The sequence below is a fragment of the Hippopotamus amphibius genome, chromosome X (assembly GCF_030028045.1).
Source record: "Hippopotamus amphibius kiboko isolate mHipAmp2 chromosome X, mHipAmp2.hap2, whole genome shotgun sequence".
Taxonomy (NCBI): domain Eukaryota; kingdom Metazoa; phylum Chordata; class Mammalia; order Artiodactyla; family Hippopotamidae; genus Hippopotamus; species Hippopotamus amphibius.
Genome location: NC_080203.1, coordinates 68,427,795 through 68,449,645, shown reverse-complemented (window position 1 = coordinate 68,449,645; position 21,851 = coordinate 68,427,795). Strand labels below are relative to the sequence as shown.

Here is a 21,851-nt window from a genome sequence, read left to right as displayed (position 1 = left end):
AGAGATCCTAAGTACAACACTCTGTTATTAACATACCCTATTTCCACTGCAGATATTGTCCTTGCTGCTGACACTCAGAAAGAACAACGGTAAGTCCTTCAAAGTGCAGGGGTTTTGGGGTTTTTTTGTTTTGTTTTGGATTTAGATATTTTTTGTATTAATGTGTTGTCTGTTAATAGAAGAAAAATGTTATATTCCTAATCTCCCATCTTCCAGAGCAGGCAGAAAGGTGGGAACCAGGGCATCATTGAATAACATTGTTGGTGGTTCCATCTAACAATCAAGGCTCTTTGAATACCATCAAGAGTCCAGGCACTCTTATTTTGAAAACACTACTTCACAGTGTATCAAAATATAAAAATTCAAATGTACTTACCCTCTTACCTAAATATAAATATCAAACAAAACTATTATTAAGATTTTTAAACTTTTCTTTAAATATAAAATTATTCAGTACCAAGCAACTGATTAAATTATGCTTGACAGTTATTTCTCTGCAACCATTATATATACTTGAGAATTCTGCTGATGTAGAAAAAAAAGTCTAAACTCCAAATTATTTTCAAATGAAATGGAATGTTTATGAATACTAAATTTAATATTTAAAGAAGTTGACATGGTAATATTTTGTAGATATTTCATTAAACATTTCCTAATTGTGATTTTCTAGTCTTCTTTCTGTATTATAAGATAAATAATATTTTTCACTTTCCCAAAAGTTTAAAATAGGGAAAATTTCTGTTCTGGCAATGGTGGACTGGGTAATCTGAACAACCTTCTTACTAAAGGCAATTTAAAATGTTAGAAGACATTTAACAAAATCTTAAAAACATCAAAGACCTAGACTGTGGGAAGACATTCAGGAGTCTTTCTGAAACCTTGAAAAATGTTAAAGTATGTGGGCTGAGCGACTGGATGCAGAATGTCCTGCTTAAGCGGTGGAGGAGCTAAGGGTGCGGGGCGTGGAGAGTATGGGGGCATAGGCAGAAAATTGACCCTCTCTGGGGGCGCAGCCCCTTTCTCACTGCATTCCTCATAGTCACCCTGTTTGGCCCTGGAGGATGGCTGGTTAGCCAGAGACGGGTAAGATTCCTCAGGGGAGGAACAACCTAAGACAGGCACAGTCGCAGAGGGGCCAACAGGGGTGGGGCACAGACCCTTAATCCTTCTGAGAGAGGTCTCCTGCCCCCAGGGCTGCTTTACTCTCCACGCCCAGCTCAAATCCGCACCCTGCTCAGATCCACACCTGCTCATATCGGACCCAGGAAGCAAACAAAGATCATTGCCCCAGTCATGTGAGGCCTTTGATTGTTTATGGGATTAACCTGGGAGTGTTAGCTAAGAACTCAATAAAAGCAATGTGGGATGAATCAGCAAGGCTCTTGATCCTAGAGGTCTTGAGTCCCCTGGTCCCACCTTTCTCTTCAGTCTGTGTCTGTGTTTTCTTCAAGCTTGCGGCACCCGTCACTCACCTCGAGTCGCCGAGCTGGTCTTGGCACTAGACAGGAAAGTGAGGAATTACCAGAGTAAGAGAAGGGGATGAATTATAACTTCAAAGAGCTCAGTGATGAGTTAGCACTGCTTTTGCCCAGGGAGGGCATTTGCTGAGCAAGATAATGAAGCTTCTAGGCAGACCTTCTCTTTCGGCATGGGGGAATGAAGATAACCCACCTGGAGACTCCTAACTTTGAGCGGGCTGTGAGAACATAAGCAGTCTCCACTTGAGAAAGGGAAAAGCTGTCCTAAAGAAATAAATATCAGTTAAAGTAAAGAGGTAGAAGGAACATTCAAAGAAAAGGTTGAAGAGGTGGGAGAGTTTTCTCATCATAAAGCAGACCCTCTAATGAATACAGCAAAAATGTTTGGGAAGAGGGAAGCATGGAGATTGAGACCTGAGGTAGAATTTCTGAATGAGAAACATCTTCCAGTTCTTATCCTATGTCATATGCATGACCCATATCTACCAGAATTTATTAGACTCCTGTATGGAACCGTTCCATGGGACAGATACCCTCAATTCTGTAGCCTTCATATTCTATCTGTTCACCTATGCCCATGCCATACACCCCAATTCTACCACTCTATGTACAGCTCATTGAAACTGTCCTATGCCCTCCAGCTCAGCAGTTGGCCCCAAAATTCAGGACAGGGAACCAAAATGTATATTTCTGGGTAATGCTGTACTCATTCTGATGCCATTACCAGTATGAGTGCTTGGTGCATCAAAGGAGGGATGGGACAGGGAAGTATTTGTAGGAACTTATCTGCCACCTGAGAAAAGTTCAAAACGTTAAGGACTTATACCAGAAAAATCAGTGAGGGAGAAGAGGAGAGTAAAACCTGCTAAGAACTGTCCTTAGACTCCATTCTCTACAATCATGGCCATAAAGCCTGCATTCACACCTCCCCAACTGAATTATTGTGATTGGGAAAACATCAGCTAGTTCTTCAATGAAATCAACATTCTTTCCACTCAGATCAGGGCAATATTGGGCCCAAATTATAACATTATAACAATAGGCTGGAGTAACTATCCAGTTTGCCAGCAATTCCACATCTAGGAATTTATTCTGGAAAAATTATTAGAGATGTGGGCAAAGATTTGAGAAATGTATACTGCAGCCTTAACTACATAGAATAATTGAAAACAAGCAATATGTTCAATAATACAGAAATGTTTAAATACATTTTGGTACACCTATAAAATGGAATCATGTAAAGCCATTAAAAATCATGTAGAATACTATTTTCTGACATGTGTTAAGTTTTAAAATATGTCTTCCAAGTGACAAAGAGCCATTTGAAAAATAGTAGGTATCTTGTAATAAGTTTGAAAAATACATTCTCTCTCTCTCTCTTCCTCCTTACCACTTCTCTCAACCCCTCAACCCACCCTCATCTATTTATCTATCTCTTACTAGGTCTGGAAGGGCTTACACCACCATATTAAAAGTAGTTATCTCCAGATACTGGGGTGTGGGTGATTTTTTTTCTTTTCAATGTTTGTTAAGTTTTCTGCACACAGCATACAATCATTTTATAATTTTTGAAAAATATTATTTCATTAAAAAATGAATAGATTTCCTATGGCAATTCGTCACAAATACTGTTTGAAAACCCTTGATGCATCTTACTTTAATCAGACCTTAACCTTTCCAGTCAAATTATATGAACAAATGGTTTGGAGGACTGCCTTATTAAGGATTAAAATGAAGCAAAAATGACCATACTAGAATATATATTCCAGAGGTGGTTGACTGTAATGAGGAACAAGTATAATATAATCCACAATGTTAATTTCTATAATAAAATCACTGGTAAAGCCTCTCCCCTTATATCCCAAGTACTGTTAATAAGTACCAATAGGTTTTGTTTATATATCAATTTATTGGGTAATTCACTTAGGTTAATACATCTGTATTTCAAAGGAATGGAATACCAGGAATTGTCTTCCCATTTCTCAAAGTTTCTAAGAGTCACTGGACTTACTGCTAATCCCGCCTGCCACTCAGTTCTATACAGATACTAATTTTGTCATATGGGCATGTAGAATAAATAGAAGAGTTTTTCTTTCTCATATTTTTTTCATCAATTCAAAATAGGGTTTAGGTCTAAATAGAATATATGTTGACCACTAAGAGGTCGGAGGTTAGAGTATGTTATGATGTGGCAAATTATGCCCATTATGCCAAATCAAAACCTGAAGGAAGATTTTCCTGTCCTGTGGGTTGGGAAGCACAATAACAGTCACCCTATTGACCATGATGAGTGTGGCTAGGTCACTCAGACTTACTTCAGCCTGATCATTTATATAAGAATTTTGATTTGCATCCAATAAAGGTAAGAGATGGAGAGATGGAGAGGGCAGAAAAGAATATGATGATGTGGGGAAAAGGTGAAGAAAGGGACAGGAAGTGCAAAGGCACAGAGGACACAGGAATAAGTATGGTTGTTGCAGTGGGGAGTCAACACTGGTTATTCAAGGAAGTTAGTTTGGGGAAGCAATGGATAAGACTATATAGATGGTGTAGGGCCAGATTATGGTGGGAGCTCCTTAGAAACATAATTTAGGTTTGGTTTGATAGTCAATGGAAACCTACCTTAAGTATGTCAGCCTATATTGTCTTTAGTGACACATGAAAATTATATTTTAGGAAGAAAAATAGCTAACAATTCTTGAGTACTTTCCCTGTTTCAGACAGTGCATTAAAATGATATTTAAGAGGGCAGCCTTTGGAGTTGGTTGGACTTGAAGTCCAATCCTAACCCTGGAATTTACTAGCTAAATGACTTTAGGAAATTTTCCTATTTTCCTGAGTTTGTTTCTTCATCTGAAAAATTGATATGATAATATCCACCTCTCAAGGATGTTGTATGGATCACATAGATTGGAGAAGGGAGAATCTGTGAACAGGGAACAGTTAGGAAGCTATTACAATTATTGAACCTAGACAAAGATGATAAAGCACTAGAATGGAGAGGGAGAACAAGCTGCAAGGTAAAAGTAAAGAAGTAGGACAGGTAACTGACTCCCTCTCTCCACTCTCATTCATCTTGCAAGTTCTTTATTTTTGTTCATTTGACATAATCTGGGAAGTTGAAATTACACTCGAAAGTATATGGTCCCTCCCTGAGCATTGTCAATTGTTTGCTTATTTCCCTAGAGCTACAAATAACCATTTGCTCTCTCTGTTCACCATTTCCACATCTCCTGCAACATATGATCCAAACTCCCTTTCCTCAGTTAGAAAGCAAACAAAACAAAAATCATTCACTTTCTTACACTGTATTTTCAATTTTTCTGATTTGCAGTTTCTTCCTCCATTCTTGAGTTTGCCAGTTAGTCCGGCTTCCTGCCAATTCTCACAGAAGCAGGATTCACTAATTTAACAAAAAGCAAAACTTTTCAAAAAGGAAACCATTCCTGCTATTTCCGGGCTTTTGGAAACCTGACACTTTCCCTAAACCTTCCATTGCAGCGCTCAATCCTTCAGGGTCCAATTCCTGTCACCAGCTAACATCAGAACAACCACTACATAATAGGAGTCTTAAAATGCTCAAGGCTTTGAGAACTTGGACTTTCTTACTAGTGTCTGAATTCAGCGTGGAACTTCCTCTTTCAAAGGCATATTATTTGCATACTTTTCTGAGTAGGAAGTTACACGCAGAACTTTGAGTCTAAGTGGGAAAAAATCCTTTATTGCAATCTAATTTAATTCAGCGCTCCTTCTTTCTTTTTCTTTCTCCTTTCCCTCTTCTCAGGGAGGGAACGGTCAAAAATAAATGTTTCAACAGATCTCGCGGTGCTATTCGAGATTCCCAATTTAAAAAAAAAAAAAATTAGAAATGATGCAAACGAGCCTGTGCCTTCCGGAGTTTGGGGCTGGGACTGCAGCCCTCGGAGCCCAGTGAAAGCAGCCAAGAGAGGAGGCGGGGCTCTGGCGAGTTCCCCTTCCACCTTCCCCCACCCTTCTCTTCCAACTTGATTTCAGCTTTTGCTGCAGCTGCTCTCCAGCCGTTTTCAGGATTCAAACAACTACAGCCGCTGTTCCCAAGATGGTGATCCGTGTGTATATTGCATCCTCCTCTGGCTCCACGGCGGTAAGGAGGGTGGGAGGTCCACCTTTGTTGTTTTTCTACACAGTCTCTTGATGCCCCAGGACCTTCAAATTGCAGAAGTTAGTCTGGCAGCTTCTCCTCCGGTAGACACGCATTTCCTACCCCACCCCACCCCCCTTCTTCCCTTTCTTCTCTTTGTTGCATCGATTTCATTTTTCCATGGAGTTTGGCTTTGTTTGCCGTATGACCTTAGGCCCACATTTCTTCTTTGAAGGAAAAAGAAAGCTACTTAGTTTTGGTAAATGGGAGAAGGCGGTAGAGGGTCTTTAGAGTCACACACTGGTAAGTTTCAAGAGTGAGACATTTCACATAGGTGCTCTAGGTACTGAGGCAAGGGGCAGGAGTGAACATCTGTAAAGGATGTAAAACATGCTTTTACTGATGGTGATTGAGTGGAAGCCTACTGAGGCACTGTGATTATATTTCACAGAGTGAGACCCCTATAATCAAAGAGTTATATTTTGCCAATATGTAGGAGGGGGTATTTAACTTCAACCTAAAGAGTCTGTTAGAACTAGACAGAATAGGAGGGGAAGTTGGGAACAATGATACAAAGTTGTGGGTTTTTCTTTTGAACAATGTGACAAGGGACCTGTTTTTTCCTTCTGTTGTCCCTTATTTTGATTTTTTGTTTTCTTTCAAAAGATGTTACTTCAAACAGTTTCTAACTGCTTCAAATATATTGAGAACTGGAAAGGGAACTAACAAGTGGCTTTTTGTGTAGTTGCAGACTTTAGTGGCTGCTTCTTCAAATGATAGGACATCCCCCTCTTATTCACGTGCTCTTAATTTAGAATAACAATTTTCAACAGTTGTGGGGAGCATAGGCTAAACTTGGGTGAAAGCTGAGCGTATATCCATGATAAATGAAAGTGTCTCTGTTTTTCACAGCTCAGGAGAAAAGCCAACAGTGGTGAGAGCAAATGTGTGGGCTCAGGATGTAGAATGTATGAACCCCCTCCCTCTTCTGAGCTTTAGAGCAGCAGCTATTCCATGTTTGTTGTTGTTGTGTGTGTTTGCTTTTGTTTTGTTTATTTACCCCCTAAGAGGGTTTGGAATAGAACTGAAAGTTGTGTGAAATCACAAGAACCTTGAACCTTCAGCTTGTCTTCTCTGGCCATCATGTGTGGGTGTGTTTAGACAGTTTTGAAATAGAATACTTAAACTCACTTTTTTGGAGCAAGTTTAAATTGAAAAAAAAAGAAAAATTTTTATATTGTCTTTGAACTTCACTTTATGAGCTTCTTGCCTTATTATTTTCCATATATATTATGATATTTGAAATAATGTTTGAGCTGTCTAGAGCCTCAAGTCCAATACAATAATTGTAAAATTTAAAATATCGGCTTAATACCTTTAGTTAAATCCCTAATTAGGTTGAACAGATCAGGAAGTTAGTTTTGGTGATTTTGCTTTGGGTGACATGCAGTTTCAATACTGCTATTTATTCTTTGCTTTCTTGCTCTTCTATCCCTCCCCAAAAAGCAGATTCAAGAAAAAACTCCTTTGAGAGTTTCTATTCAAGTAAGAACAACTATACCTCTCTCTTCGTTAAGACTTAAGTTTCCTAGGGCCTTAAAAATGACTACTGTCTCCTGCTATGTCCATCACTAGATTTCATTGTTGAAGACTATGCAAATAAGAAATATTTATGCTTTTTTGGTTATGTTTCTATTATTTTTCTTATGTGTAATTATATATTTGTGTGTTGTCGCAGTAATTGTAATTCTTATGAACCTGTTATCAAAATTTTACTGCATATTGCCAAAATAAATTCTTGTTTTATTATAATCTTATAGTACTTTTAAATAATATTAAAACAGTATAAAATGAGTATACCTCAGAAGAGCTCCTTTATAAAATAAATAGGGACTCTTCAGTTTGCAATACTAAGGTTTTTCCTCTAAGAATGCTGTCATGTTGTTTTTAACAGGTGATTTAGAAGTTTTATAGCAAACATCCTAACAGGAACCCAGCAATTATACAAAGTGAGATGCTCTTATCAGTGACTAAGTGTAGTTCTCTGAAGAGCATTGAAAAGAAAGCTTTTGGTTTTGAATTGTGAATCTTTGACTGTTTTCTTACTCCTGCTGGTGATTTTCATGAAAATAACCAATATTAGATGTTTTATCAGGCAAGGGAGAATCTATGATGATTACACCTTAGTGTGACTTTAACTCAAGACTCCCTTTCCTTCATAGCCCAAGTTAAAAAAAAAAAAGTTTTCAAACTTGTACTCAACTCTGCCCTAACACAGAGGTGTAATACTTGCTTCTCGAAAGTTTAGAAATGAAAGTATGTTGGTTTTTGCAATGGATTTCTTGATAGTAGCCATAATAGTGATAGTAAGTAGAAACACTTAAGTGTGTCAGGTACTACCTCATGTTTTCTTGGCAATTTCTAGTCCTATGAATTAGGTACTAGGATTATCTCTATTTTTAAGATAAGGAAATACAGGTTCAAAGAGATTAAACAACTTTCTCAAGGTCACACAACTAGCAAGCCACAGAGCTTGAATCCAACACAAGCTGTTTGAATCCAAATGACATATGTTTTAAGAAATACATCCTCTCGGTGATGCATGACAGCTAGGAAGCATGCTGAGATAAATGTGAACATGAGGTGAGAGTTACACGAGGGAATAAGTCCTGTAAGTGGAATTGCTTGGGCATATACATACAGGGGAATAGAAAAACGAGGAGCTAGTGTAGAGGAAGGATAATATGTCTAAAGGTGAATGTCAGTAAGTGGGCCAAATTCACTCAAAGCCCGGGAGATAGAGAAGACACACATTTGGAAGTGGTCTAGTATAGGTAAATATGAATCTTCAGGTCAATACTGTTTTTTTGTTTTGTTTTGTTTTGTTTTTATGAAAACCATTTAGCAAGAATGCAGCATCCAAGTTGTCTGTCTATAGGAAGTGATTTCTGCCTGATCAGAACTTTTCATGCATGTTTTGACCTATTGTAACACAATAGTATATGCCATATTTTTTTCCTCGGGATTGTAATGTCCTGTAAATTTGCATTTAATGGAAAAGGAATAGTAAGCCCAGAACCTATAATATACTTAATAAATTTCAATAACTTTTAACAAGGATCAACCCTGGCCTTTGATCAGGATTGCTAGAGTGATGATAGCTTGGAGAATTATAACTGGTTTGGCGTTTTCTTCCCATACTTCTTTTCCTCAGATCCATAATAATCTCCATTTCATGGTCTCTATGCATTTTAGGTGTGCTTGGTGTAGAAATTTTAAGATTGTGGTAGATAGATAGATTGTAGCTTTCCAAGGGTATTGTTTATGGACTAACTTTTGTAAAATGATCTCTTTTATGACTGCTAAAATATAAACTAGTTGTAGCTTGGATTGTCCATATAGTAAATGAAATATACGTGACTTAACCTCTATGGCATTATTCTGTGCACGAATTATAAAGACAAGTGAATAAAATAAACACTCATGATTGCCAAAACATTAGTCACTAGTCAATATTTTCTTCATTAAGATAATATGGATATAGAACAGCAAGCTGCAGTCCTTCATCCACATGATTCTCAAGTAATTGCATTTAGGTGAAGGTGTATTTTGCTACACTCTTTATTCATGGAAAGGCATTTTATTTTAAATATAGCATTGTATACATGTCAATCCCTAACTCCCAGTCTATTCCCCTCCACTTATCCCCTGGTAACCATAAATTCATTCTCTTAGGTCTGTGAGTCTGTTTCTGTTTTGTAAATAAGTTCATTTGTTTCATTTTTTTCAAGATTCCGCATATAAGCTTTATGATGTTTGTCTTTCTCTGTCTGACTTACTTCACTTAGTATGATAATCTCCAGGTCCATCTGTGTTGCTGCAGATAGCATTAGATCATTCTTTTTAGTGGCTGAGTAATATTCCATTGTATATAAGTATCACATCTTCTTTATCCATTAAGATGGACATTTAGGTTGCTTCCATGTCCTGGCTATTGTAAACAGTGCTGCAATGAACATTGGGGTGCATGTATCTTCCAATCATGGTTTTCTCCAGATATCTGCCCAGGAGTGAGATTGCTAAATCATACAATAGCTCTATTTTTAGTTTTTTAAGGAACCTCCGTACTGTTTTCCGTAGTGGCTGTATCAATTTACATTGCCACCAACAGTGTAGGAGGGTTCCCTTTTCTCCATACCCTCTCCAGCATTTATTGTTGCAGACTTTTTGATGATAGCCATTTTGACTGGTGTGAGGTGATATCTCATTGTACTTTTGACTTGTATTTCTCTAATAATTAGCGATGTTGAATGTCTTTTCACGTGCCTCTTGCCCATCTCTATGTCTTCTTTGGAGAAATTTTTTAGGTTTTCTGCCCATTTTTGATTGGGTTGTTTGTTTTTTATTTGATATTAAGCTGCATTAGCTGTTTGTAAATTTTGGAGATTAATCTCTTGTTGGTTGCTTTGTTTGCAACTATTTTTTTCCCATTCTGTGGGTTGTCGTTTTATTTTGTTTATGGTTACCTTTGGTGTGCAAAAGCTTTTGAGTTTAATTAGGTCCCATTTGTTTATTTTTGTTTTTATTTCCATTAATCTAGGAGACAGATCAAAAAAGACCTTGCTGTGATTTATGTCAAAGAGTGTTCTTCCTATGTTTTCCTCTAGGAGTTTTATAGTATCTGGTCTTACATTTAGGTCTGTAATCCATTTTGAGTTTATTTTTGTGTATGGTGTTAAAGAATGTTCTAATTTCATTTTTTTTCCATGTAGCTGTTCAGTTTTCCCAACACTACTTTTATTATTTACGTATCTTATTTTGATTTTATTTACATATCTTTTTTTTACATCTTTATTGGAGTATAATTGCTTTACAATGTTGTGTTAGTTTCTGCTGTATAACAAAGTGAATCAGCTGTATTTATACATATATCCCCATATTCCCCCCTCTTGAGCCTCTCTCCCACCCTCCCTATCCCATCCCTTCTGGTCATCACAAAGCACTAAACTGATCTCCCGGTGCTATGTAGAAACTTCAAACTAGCTATCTATTTTACATTTGGTAGTATATATATGTCAGTGCTACTCTTTCACTACATCCCAGCTTCCCCTTCCCCGCTGTGTCCTCAATTCCATTCTCTACATCTGCATTTTTGTTCCTTCCCTGCCACTAGATTCATCAATACCATTTTTCTAGATTCCATATATATGTGTTAGCATACAGTATATGTTTTTCTCTTTCTGACTTACTTCACTCTGTATGACAGATTCTAGGTCCATCCACCTCACTACAAATAACTCAATTTAGTTCCTTCTTATGGCTGAGTAGTATTCCATTGTATATATGTGCCACATCTTTATCCATTCATCCGTCAATGGACATTTAGGTTGCTTCCATGTCCTGGCTATTGTAAATAGTGCTGCAATGAATGTTGTGGTACATGTACCTTTTTGAATTATATTTTTTTCAGGGTATATGCCCTGTAGTGGGATTTCTGGGTTATGTGGTAGTTCTATTTTTAGTTTTTTAAGGAATCTCCATACTGTTCTCCCTAGTGGCTGTATCAATTTACATTCCCACCAAAACCACAGCACTATTTATTAAAGAGACTGTCTTTCCTCCATTTTATAGTCTTGCCTTCTTTGTTGTAGATTAATTGGCCATAGGTGTGTGGGTTTATTTCTGGGCTTTCTATCTTGTTCCACTGATTTATATTTCTGTTTTTATGCCAGTACCATACTGTTCTGATGACTGTAGCTTTGTAGTATAGTCTGAAGTCAGGGAGCCTGATTCCTCCAGCTCTGTTTTTCTTTCTCAATATTACTTTGGTTATTCGGGGTCTTTTGTCTCTCCATACAAATTTTAAGATTTTTTTCTTCTAGTTCTGTGAAAAATGCCATTTGTAATTTGATAGGAATTGCATTGAATCTGTAGATTGCCTTGGGTAGTATACTTATTTTGGCAGTATTGATTCTTACAATGCAAGAACATGGTATATTTTCCCATCTGTCTGTGTTGTCTTCGATTTTTTTCATCAGCATCTTATAGTTTTTGGCGTACAGGTCTTTTGTCTGCTTAGGTAAGTATATTCCTAGGTATGTTATTTATTTATTTTTTTGCTGTCATGGTAAGTGGGATTGTTTCTTTAATTTCTCTTTCTCATCTTTCATTGTTAGTGTATAGAAATGCAACAGATTTCTGTGTATTAATTTTGTATCTTGCAACTTTACCAAATTCATTGATGAGCTCTGGAAGTTTTCTGGTAGCATCATTAGTATTTTCCACTTATAGTATCATGTCATCTGCAATCAGTGACAGTTTTAATTCTTTTCCAATTTGAATTCCTTTTATTTCTTCTTATTCTCTGATTGCCATAGCTAAGGCTTCTAAAATTGTTTTGTCAAATAAAAGTGGCAAGAGTGGACATCCTTGTCTTTTCCTGATCTTACAGGAAATGCTTTCAGCTTTTCACCATTGAGTATGATGTTAGCTGTAGGTTTGTCATGTATGGTACCTGCTCTGTCTTTGTATTTATAATTTGAACATCAGTTTGGTGTATGTGGTTGTCTTTGTTGTAGCTGCCAAGGTTTGTTTGAATGCTGTGAAAAGGTATTCATAAACTGCTTAGAAGAGCAAATTTAGAAACTGTTCGTGAGATGACTGTTTGGATATGCTTTTTTGATGCCCTGAGCAGTGGAAAATAGCAGCTCTCACATGGCAAATGCAGGAACTCAAGATCAGTGCCTTAAGATTGGTGCCCTATATTTGGTGACTGATTTCCTTAATCTCACAGCAACAATGGCAAAGCCTTTGGAATAATTTGTCCCATTTTAAAGAGTCTTGGGAAACACAGTTATCAATGATGATGGTTCTTGGGTACTTGAAAGTCAAATGGTTGTAGGAAAGAATATATTCCAGAAGTTTAGTAAAAGTTTTGTAATCTGGTAGGATAAAAGCATAAAATAGATTCATCTTTAGCTCAAAGATGAGTTACTCTATTGAAGAAAGGGTTTTGATCAATAAACCTTAAGGTCAACCCCTCCCCCGAAGGGTTGAGCTGGAAAAAAAAATAACCTGAAGCCCCAGACACAATCAGGTCGAATGTTCTAATTCTCTGTAGTTAATCTCTAAAATTCTTTTCTAAAATATATATTGTGCCATAAAACATATATCTTTTACAGGAATATTTTCTGCTTTAATTGAATTATCAAGAGTGAATGTTGTGTTTCATTTCTTACTGATAAAATTAAACAGATTGAGAATCTGTTGATGACTATCTGACCATCTATTTGCTTTCAGTTCTACTTTGCAGCCCACCAGGAAGCCTTTTAAACCCAGTACTTAATTATTTCCACCAATGCAGAGCAAAATTAAACAAACATACATTTGGAGAGAAGGGGCAGCTCATTTATGATGACTATTTTTATTAACATGAGAACAAAGCTGACTTTTCACACTTGGCCAATAGAGAAGAATTCTAAGCAAAGGAGTTATTTTCTGGCTCAGTCCCTCACATTTTGGCTTTATTAGTTTGTTTGAAGTGTTTCAGATTGCCAGAACATCAGGCAAAAGTTAAATATAAGTTTAAAAATATCATGACGAATTAAAAAAATTGTACATTTAAAAGTATTCAGTGTTAGTGCTGCTAGATTTTTGTTTCATTACTTTTCATTAACATGACTAATCAAGATTTGACTCTAGTAAGAGTAAAGCCTAACATTTATTTATGCATTGTGTATGTCATGCACTGTGCCCAGTGCTTTACATGCTTTATCTGAATTAGTTTAATCCTTGTGATAACATTGTGAGGTAAGTGTTAGTATTAGATCCATTTTATGTAATTGGAAGGGATATCTCTAAGACCCAGAAACTAGGTACATTGCTCAAGATCAAACAGTTACAAATGGCAGAACTGGGATTAGAACCCAGGTTGTTCTGACTCCAGAATCCACTCCTAAGGACTGTGTTATTTAATTTCCCTCTTAGTGTATAGATATTGAACAGAAATTATGTCAATAGTACATTAAATCTTATCATGCGATTGGGAATCTGTAACTGCCATTTAATAACTGGATGATGCCTGAAAAGAAAGAGAAAGCCTGAATGATGCCTAACTAGGCAAATGTGTCTTCATCCGTAATCTGCATGTGAGAATTAGGTGGGAGTAGGGGAGGTAGATTAGTAGCAACATTTTCATATACAATTTAGTTTTTTTTTTTAATAAAATTACCTAACCAAGGGCGCATTTTTAAATAGCATTTGTGACACATATTGAACTTTTATGACTTTGGTTCTCTTCCCTGAAAAGTATTTTTGTGTGGTTATAGACCAATATAATTAAAATGTGACATTTTATGATTTTGTAAATCTAAATTCATCCAGAGTCAGTACTTCTATGACTTGTAAACTCTGGTTCTGGACTCTAGTCTTTGAGTTCTGTCCCTTTGGCTTAGTCTTTTCTGGAAATGAGACCCTATCACAGAGTTGGAGTGGTGCCAAACATTTTTGCTGAGGGGATTTCCGGCAATGAGTCAAGACAAAAAGAACTTCACCTTTTAAACACCAGAGAATGTTCATCTCAGTTAAGAGTTACAACATGAGAAAATTGTGTCTGTTTCATCACCACTCAGCCAACTGTTTCACCATAAGTGCAGCATGTTTTTCAACACTGAATTTATAACAGTAAATATACATTTAATAGTGGCTGTATTATATCAGAAATCATTCTATACAGTGTGATTTAGAAGGAAGATGAAGGTAAACAAGTACTTAATATGTTAAAAATATGATAAAGCATCTCATTTGTTTAATTTATCATCCAGATAATTTGTCAGCTTTAGTTGATAATAAGAGCTATCATTCATTGAGCACTTAAAATGTGCCAGCCATAGTGGTAAGAACTTTAGATGTGTTATATCATTTAATTCTTGTGACAACTCAGTGAAGTCAGTGCTTCTATTATGCGCATTTTTTTTCTTCCTTTGTTCCCTTCTTTTTTTATTGAGATGTAGTTGATTTACAATATTATATGTTTCAGGTGTACAACTGGTGATTCACAGTTTTTAAAGGTTGTGCTCCATTTATTGTTAGTATAAAATATTGGCTATATTCCCTGTGCTGTACAATATATCCTTGTAGCTTATATGTTTTATACATAGTAGCTTATACCTCTTTTTTTTTTTTAATAGTTGTGGCACATGGGCTTAGTTGCTCCATGGCATGTGGAATCTTCCCAGGGCAGGGCTCGAACCCATGTCCCCTGCATTGGCAGGCAGATTCTTTACCACTGCGCCACCTAGGAAGTCCTAGCTTATACCTCTTAATCCCCTATTATTATGACTATTTTTAAGAAGAAGAAACAGGCTCAGAAAGCTAGCAATGTCAGAGAGCTAGCAAAGCACCCCTCAGGTCTGTCTGATTCCAGAGCCCATAACCTTAACCTTTATGCTATTCTGCCTACTGATTGTTATTTATTAATTACCCAGTATGAATGTAGTTCTGAAATTAATTTAAAAGTCATTGTAAAATTGCTTTTCTTCTGAACTTGGAAAATCATGAAAAGTACTTCTTAATTAATTGGTCTGTAGCAGTTCCGAGAATAATTCTAGTGGCCTGTTACGTCATGTAGAGAACTTAGAATTCCTTAGAGCAGAAAATTAAAGTCATAATAGCTCTGTGTATATGATTAGTTAGAATGAAGAACATGTGCTTTTATCCCAATGTAAGAAAATTACCTTGTGTAAGACAGTCTAACTAAAAGTAGATAAGACATATTGTTTTGGGAAGGGATTTTAACTTTTTAGCTAAAGCACGTAGCTTTAGGGTGAGGTACGCATTATTGCCTGTTGCCTGTGTGATTTGAGTAGGTCACTAAACCTTTCTTTGCTTCTCATCACCCTCATAAGTCGAATATAAATGACATAAAATTGAGAGCATTATGGAAGAAAACTTCTTCAAGTATTGTCATTGGAAATCTATTACTGAAAATTGTGGAATTTGATCTCACACTTTCAGAAACAAACATAATTGATCTTGTACATCAACTAAATATTTTGAATTCAAAAAAAGGCAGTGGTTGGGGTGAAGCTTTTTCAGTGAGTTCCTACTTAAAAATTTTAGAAATAAAGGTCTTAAATTTAACTCTTCTGAGCAATATTGAGAGGACACTCAGGCATTATATAAAGAGCTGGCGAGGCAACAAGACAAACACCTGGTGAGTTTTAAAGGGAATAAGTAGTAAGTGTGACAAGATCCAGAATAAGGTGAATTCTGTACCAGACCTGGAATTTATGTGATTTTTTTAAAAAAAGAGGTTGTTGAAAGGCAAATATAAAAATATTATAGGAGAATGTGACTAAACATTTATTTTTTGTCCAGTTGTATTAGGACATATCATTACGCTTTGAAGTTGAAATTGAAGAATGATTTTTTCTTGGTATGTGTTTGTATCCCTTTTATTGTGTGGTTATGTTCAGGGTCTGCATAGGGGCTAAAGGGAGGAATATGCATATATTTTTCCTGGTATGTAGTCTGACTCTACCAAAAACTTGACCTTAGAACTAAAGCTACACATCCCATGGGATCCTTACACTGCCCAAATGTCAGGGACTGTGTGAGGGAGGTCCCACCAGCCACACAGCATGTATATACTTTCAAAGTTCAGTGACTCTAAATTTCATGAAAAGTGATGCACCATATGATGCTTTGAAACACAAAACATCTAACACAATATTATCTAAATAATTTATGTCTGGATACCTAAGTAGATTTACTATAAATCAATAGGTAATTACTTTTTAAAATCACTCGTTTACAGAGATGGATTTTAGTTTTTCACTGTGTAATGTGGATGAATAGAGAAGTATTATTGTACTTTATTGTACTAATACTTTATTGTACTAATACAATAAAGTATTGTACTTTCAGATTAATGTATAAAACTAGGGACACAGTGCATAAACATCTTATTGCTTGGAATATATAGAGAACATCTAAAAAGGGGGCTATTGCTATACCAATTAGATACCGTATTGTGCAACAGCTTATGTTAAGAGATTCTGGGGGAAGAAAAGTGCAAAACCTGAACTTTTGGGTTGTCGAAACATGTGTTGCTCCAATAAACAATTATGAGGCAAAGGAGTTAGACAATCTCATAATCAGTGAGATAATTATGACCTAGTTCTATACCCACATTTGCAAAAAGGACTACCATTTGATGTCCTTACAAGACTTCATGAAAATATTTGAAGTTGGAATGGTGGACATTAATTTACGTCTGTTTTGTTTTAATAAAAATATATAGCAAGTTTCATTTCATATGATTAATCATGAGCCCTTATTATATGTAAAAAGCACATGATAAAAGACAGATGCATGTTGTTGTATATAATAGCATTAAACATTTTTTTCTAAAGAATTTCTCAAGCTATAGAGATTGTCTCTACCATGGTAATTATTTCAAAGTCACGTAAGGCAGGTTTCTGTACATAAAAGAACAGATATTAAGGCCAAGTCAAAACATCAAACAAACATTAGTATATGTATACATACATACCATGTAAACACTTGGCAGAGATGCTTAAGTGCAGAGCCTTACATAGGGTGTACAGTTTGCATAAATAATGTGAGCAGGCCCTGCTAATTCTGGATCTATAGGCTTTGTGGGGATTTTCTTCCTTTCATCCCCAAATTTATTAATTCACTGAGAAAATATTTATTGCCATCCCACTGGGCTAGACTCTGGACCCAGGTTCTCAAGGGCAAGAAAAAAGGGCCAGGCTTAAAGATTCCTCAGCCTCTTCTCTGAGCCAGGAGAAGTGAGGAAGTATGAAGATGTCAATTTTAGGGACTACGTTATATGGTCTGCAGATAAGGAGTTGTATGTGAGGGGCTCAAAGGCAGAAGTACTTCAGGGACTACTTGTCTGAAAGTTGGTATGCTGTCTCATAGGAATCAACATTCTACCTCCCAACGAATGTCTCAGAGTACTTTGTCTACCCCTTCTAGTCACCCTGACAATGATCTCCTCCTTGAATAACTATTCTAACAACAATAGTTTATTAGTTCAATTCAAGCTTTACTTAATTTTCCTGCCATTTCACTAGAGAAGGGTGTGGGAAGCAGATCCTAGGCACAATTTGCACTTTTTTCTTATATTTAAACATTTTTCACAGGCATGATTATTACACAATTCTGATTAAAGCCAAATGTAGCAGTGATGGCAAATTAGATTTGTGGTATCACTGCCTATTTCTGTAAGTTACACTGTGATTCTGTAACAAAGCATGCTAAGCCCCTTTTGCATTATCTGAAAAATTTCTTTTAGACTTCTCTATAATCCCTTCACTTTGGGACCACCCTGGCCTTGATCTTTTGTGTAAACAATTATGCCTTACAAAACTCTGAGGTGTATTCATGAACGCTTTTATTTATAACATCCCAACCATCTTATGCTTGCTTTCCCTTCCTGTTCTCCTGGGCTCTTTCTTTTTTTCCCAAGGATTATAGGATTAAACCAATAGTATGGTTTAATGTTTGGTTCAGGGTTCTGTATATCAATGTCCTTTATTTACTTTGAGTTTAGCTCATGCCATTGCTATGTTAAATTTGATAAGTCATCTCTTGAGCCAGAGTTTCCAGTGTGGGGGCTATTCAGTGTTTGCCTTTGGTCAAGCATATATCAAAAGAGGCTAAATGCAGGAATAATCAATATTTCTCCTTATGTTTCCACCCAGTCGTTAGATAAATAAAGATAATTTTAGCTCTTCCTCCCCCCCCAATATAGTTCTAATTCTTCCCAGCACAAACATTTGAACCCTGTCAAAAATGGTTGCATCCATTACCAAGATTAATAAGCATCTAAATCCAGTTGGGCCTTGTTGTTCTTGTGGATAAATTTTCTCCTAGTACCAGATTGTTCTTAAACTAGCATTATGGGGAATTCCCTGGAAGTCCAGTGGTTAGGACTCCATGCTTCTACTGCATGGGGCGCGGGTTTGGTCCCTGGTCAGGGAACTAGGATCCCGCAGGCCGTGTGTGGCAACCATAAAAAAAAAAAAAGGTAGCATTATGACTTTCAAATTTTTGTAACAGTGCTTACTGGACTAAAACAACTATATCTAGATAGAAAGGGCATGGTAAAAATTATAATGACATTTGTTATTAAGAAATCTAGAGTATAACACTGAAAGTCCCTTCTTTGTGGAAAAAAAATGGCTTTCACTCTTTTCCATTTTTCTCAGCATCAAACATACTAAAAATAAAAATATTAAAAGCATCTGGGTAGAAGGAATCATAGGAGGTCACCCAGTCCATACACATAAGGATTGCCTGTGAACTGTCCCAGAAAGATCGTAATCAATTTTCTCTTAGTAAACTCTCCAAAGAAAGAAATATACAACCTCCCTTGATAATATGCTGCGGTACTACATTCTATTCCTTGTTGTCCTAGACTCTGGGACTAAGATTGTAGAAATCTGGGTGACCAATGGTTAATTTTTACCTCTTTTTGTATAATGAAGAGAAGGGTTAGATTCTTGAAGCCGTGGAAGCAAAAGAAGTAAAGTACTGTACAATACATAGAGATTCACCAGTTATCAATTCAACACATATTTCCTGAATACCTGCTGATAAAATATTCACCTCTGTGGGGGACAAGGAAAGAGTTCATAACCTACCTTGTTTTGGAAAGCTTAAAACTGGTCTGATTTTTTTTCCTCTTCTCTTCTGCCCCTCTTCTTTTTTAGGAAGTGTTCTGGGCATTGTTCATGCCTGAAGATTAGTACACTGTAAGATCATGCCATAAGAGAATTCCCATATGTTGGTTATTTTGTGAGATTTGTGATTTATTGAATTTATACTAATCTCAAAATAAGCACCAGAGTAAAAAAAAATTCATGAAAAAATAAACACTTTAAAATTGATAATTCCCTAAGTCCAAGTATTGGGCATTGTTCATTCATAATAGTTGATGGTGTTATTAATGAAAAAAATAATATGGCATGGCTAATGTAAGACCTAATGTAATGCCTTTAAAAGGTTCAATTTTGAGAAAAATATTTTGTTATAAAATTATGAATTATACTTCTTACTGTTGTAGAGAAAACACAGCTGTTTTAGAATGCTGAACTGAGGACTGTGACTTTGTAATGTTGTTTAATAGTAATTTGTTTGGAATATTTCCCATCATCAGTGGGCTAATCAACAAGGAAGCCCTGGATCAGGGAGTAAAGGCCTTAAGATAATGATTAATCTCCATGCTTTTTTTCCCCTGTAAAATAGAAGAAATGACCTTATCCCCACTTCCCATGAATGCTAGTTAGATTTTTAAAAATGTGAAGAATAGCAAGTACTTTGAGTTTCTTTGAAAGGAAAGAATTTTTCTTTAGCAGCCTGAAATATTTTGGTAAAATTCTTAAGGCGGAATGGTCTTTTCTATTTTTCTTTTATAAGTTGGAATTTTGTGTTTTGTTTTTAGTAGTCCATGATTAGGCTTCAAGAAAATCTCAACTCCTTGTTTTCTTTTGAAATCCTAATATTGCACAGGAGAGAGTTTTACCTATCATTCCTTTTCCATTGAAAATGAACTAATGTGTTAAGGAGAAATACTATAGACTCTTATGTTTCTCTCTCTCTCTCCCCTCCGCTTCCCCCCTTTCTCTCTCCCTCTCTCTGATTCTTTGCTATGCCTTTGTAAGAATGCACAATGGTTTGCAGTTAGATGAATGTGACATTTAATAACAAAGTTGTGACCCAAAGAAGTTACATTTTAAGCTAGAAAAAAGGTACTAAGAAAAGATTATACAGGACCTTCAACTCAGCTCTATAAAATAGGCTAATAATGCTGTTTGTGACATTCACATTTTCAAATTGGAGTTGTCACATATAAAAACTTATAAATGTATAATATTGTGTTCTAGAAAGAGAATTTTATGTTATTGAAAATGATCACATTCTTTTCATTGATAATCCCTCTCTTTTTGGATGATTTCCTCCCTACCCTCCATTCCTTCTGCATCTATGTCAGTAGCTCTTATGCTTATTTGTAAAATATTAAAATCCTACTCTCTTTGGGCATTTTTCACCTATTTCAGGCAAATTCACAATAGGTTCCAGTCTCAAGACCTTCCTAAATTATAAACAAATTTTGTGAAACCCTATTAAATATACCCCAAATATGGCTTTTTTAAAATAAAATTTATGAACCAGGAAGACAAGCTGAGGCACAGGTTATGTGCTTAACCTCAAACCACATAGTTCGAGGCAAGACTGTGAATGAATCAAGAATAGATGCTAAAAGGCATTTTTTTTTCCTGGTCACAATCTGTGAGATTAAGATGGTTTGTATTTACTAACTTCATTTTATACAAAAGCTTATTTTGAGCCTCCCTTATGATTCCGCTGCATTTGTCTTAAACTCCATTTTTTTACATAGTATAGTAAAAAGACCACTAATCATCCTTTGTTCAGTCTTTTTCTTTTTTTTTTTAAATAGTCTTTTCCCCCAACTCTGGCACTGGGAACACAGGGGGTTTTTTGTTTTGTTTTGTTTATGGTTTTTGTTTTTTTTGTTTGTTGTTTTTAATTTTTTGGCCATGCTGTGTGGCATGTGGGATCTTAGTTCCCTCTCCAGGGATCAAACCCATGCCCCCTGCATTGGAACCGCAGAGCCTTAACCACTAGACCACCAGGAAAGTCCTCTCTTGTTTTGTTTTTGTTTTTTAAGTCATTACAGAAACCATGAAGGGGTGTTATTTTAGTTTCTTCTTGGAGATTGCTGTTTAAAGCTGACTCAAATTCTGTCTTTTCTAAAGAAGATTGGATAATGACCTAATGAATGATATGCAGAGCTAAGTAAACCTGGCATCCTCATAAAAGTCCTACACAAATAGAGACTATATTTCATTCAACACCCATGCATTTTTTCAAGCCTTTCAAGCCTGAAGAAAGTTCTGCCACCCCCAATACCAAATCTATTAATTTTATATAATTAAGAGTAAGGAAACACAATGATTCTAGTTGGACTGTTAGCCAAAATTTGGGCCACTACCAATTATATTGTAAATGAAGTCAAGGCCTCAGAAAGATTGCTTTACCTTAACCTAAGTATTGGCAGTAATTTAATTTTTCTTCTGAAAAAATGAAGTTTCTTTTTAAAATTAGGCCTTTGTCACATTTTTAGGCATCTGCATTCATCCCAAGATTCTTTTGGATAGTCTTTGGTGAAACCTATGTATATATAAACATTAGCTGAA

The 21,851-nt window shown here is 36.1% G+C and overlaps 1 protein-coding gene across 1 annotated transcript in view; it reads left to right on the top strand.

The window, feature by feature from the left end:
- The first annotated feature begins 5,347 nt into the window (after positions 1 to 5,347).
- SH3BGRL (SH3 domain binding glutamate rich protein like) overlaps positions 5,348 to 21,851 on the top strand; it is a 76,631-nt gene continuing 60,127 nt past the window's right edge. The window contains exon 1 of the mRNA XM_057719178.1: positions 5,348 to 5,601. Within this exon, the coding sequence (XP_057575161.1) occupies positions 5,557 to 5,601 (45 nt within the window). The 5' untranslated portion in view covers positions 5,348 to 5,556. The remainder of the gene's footprint in view (positions 5,602 to 21,851) is intronic.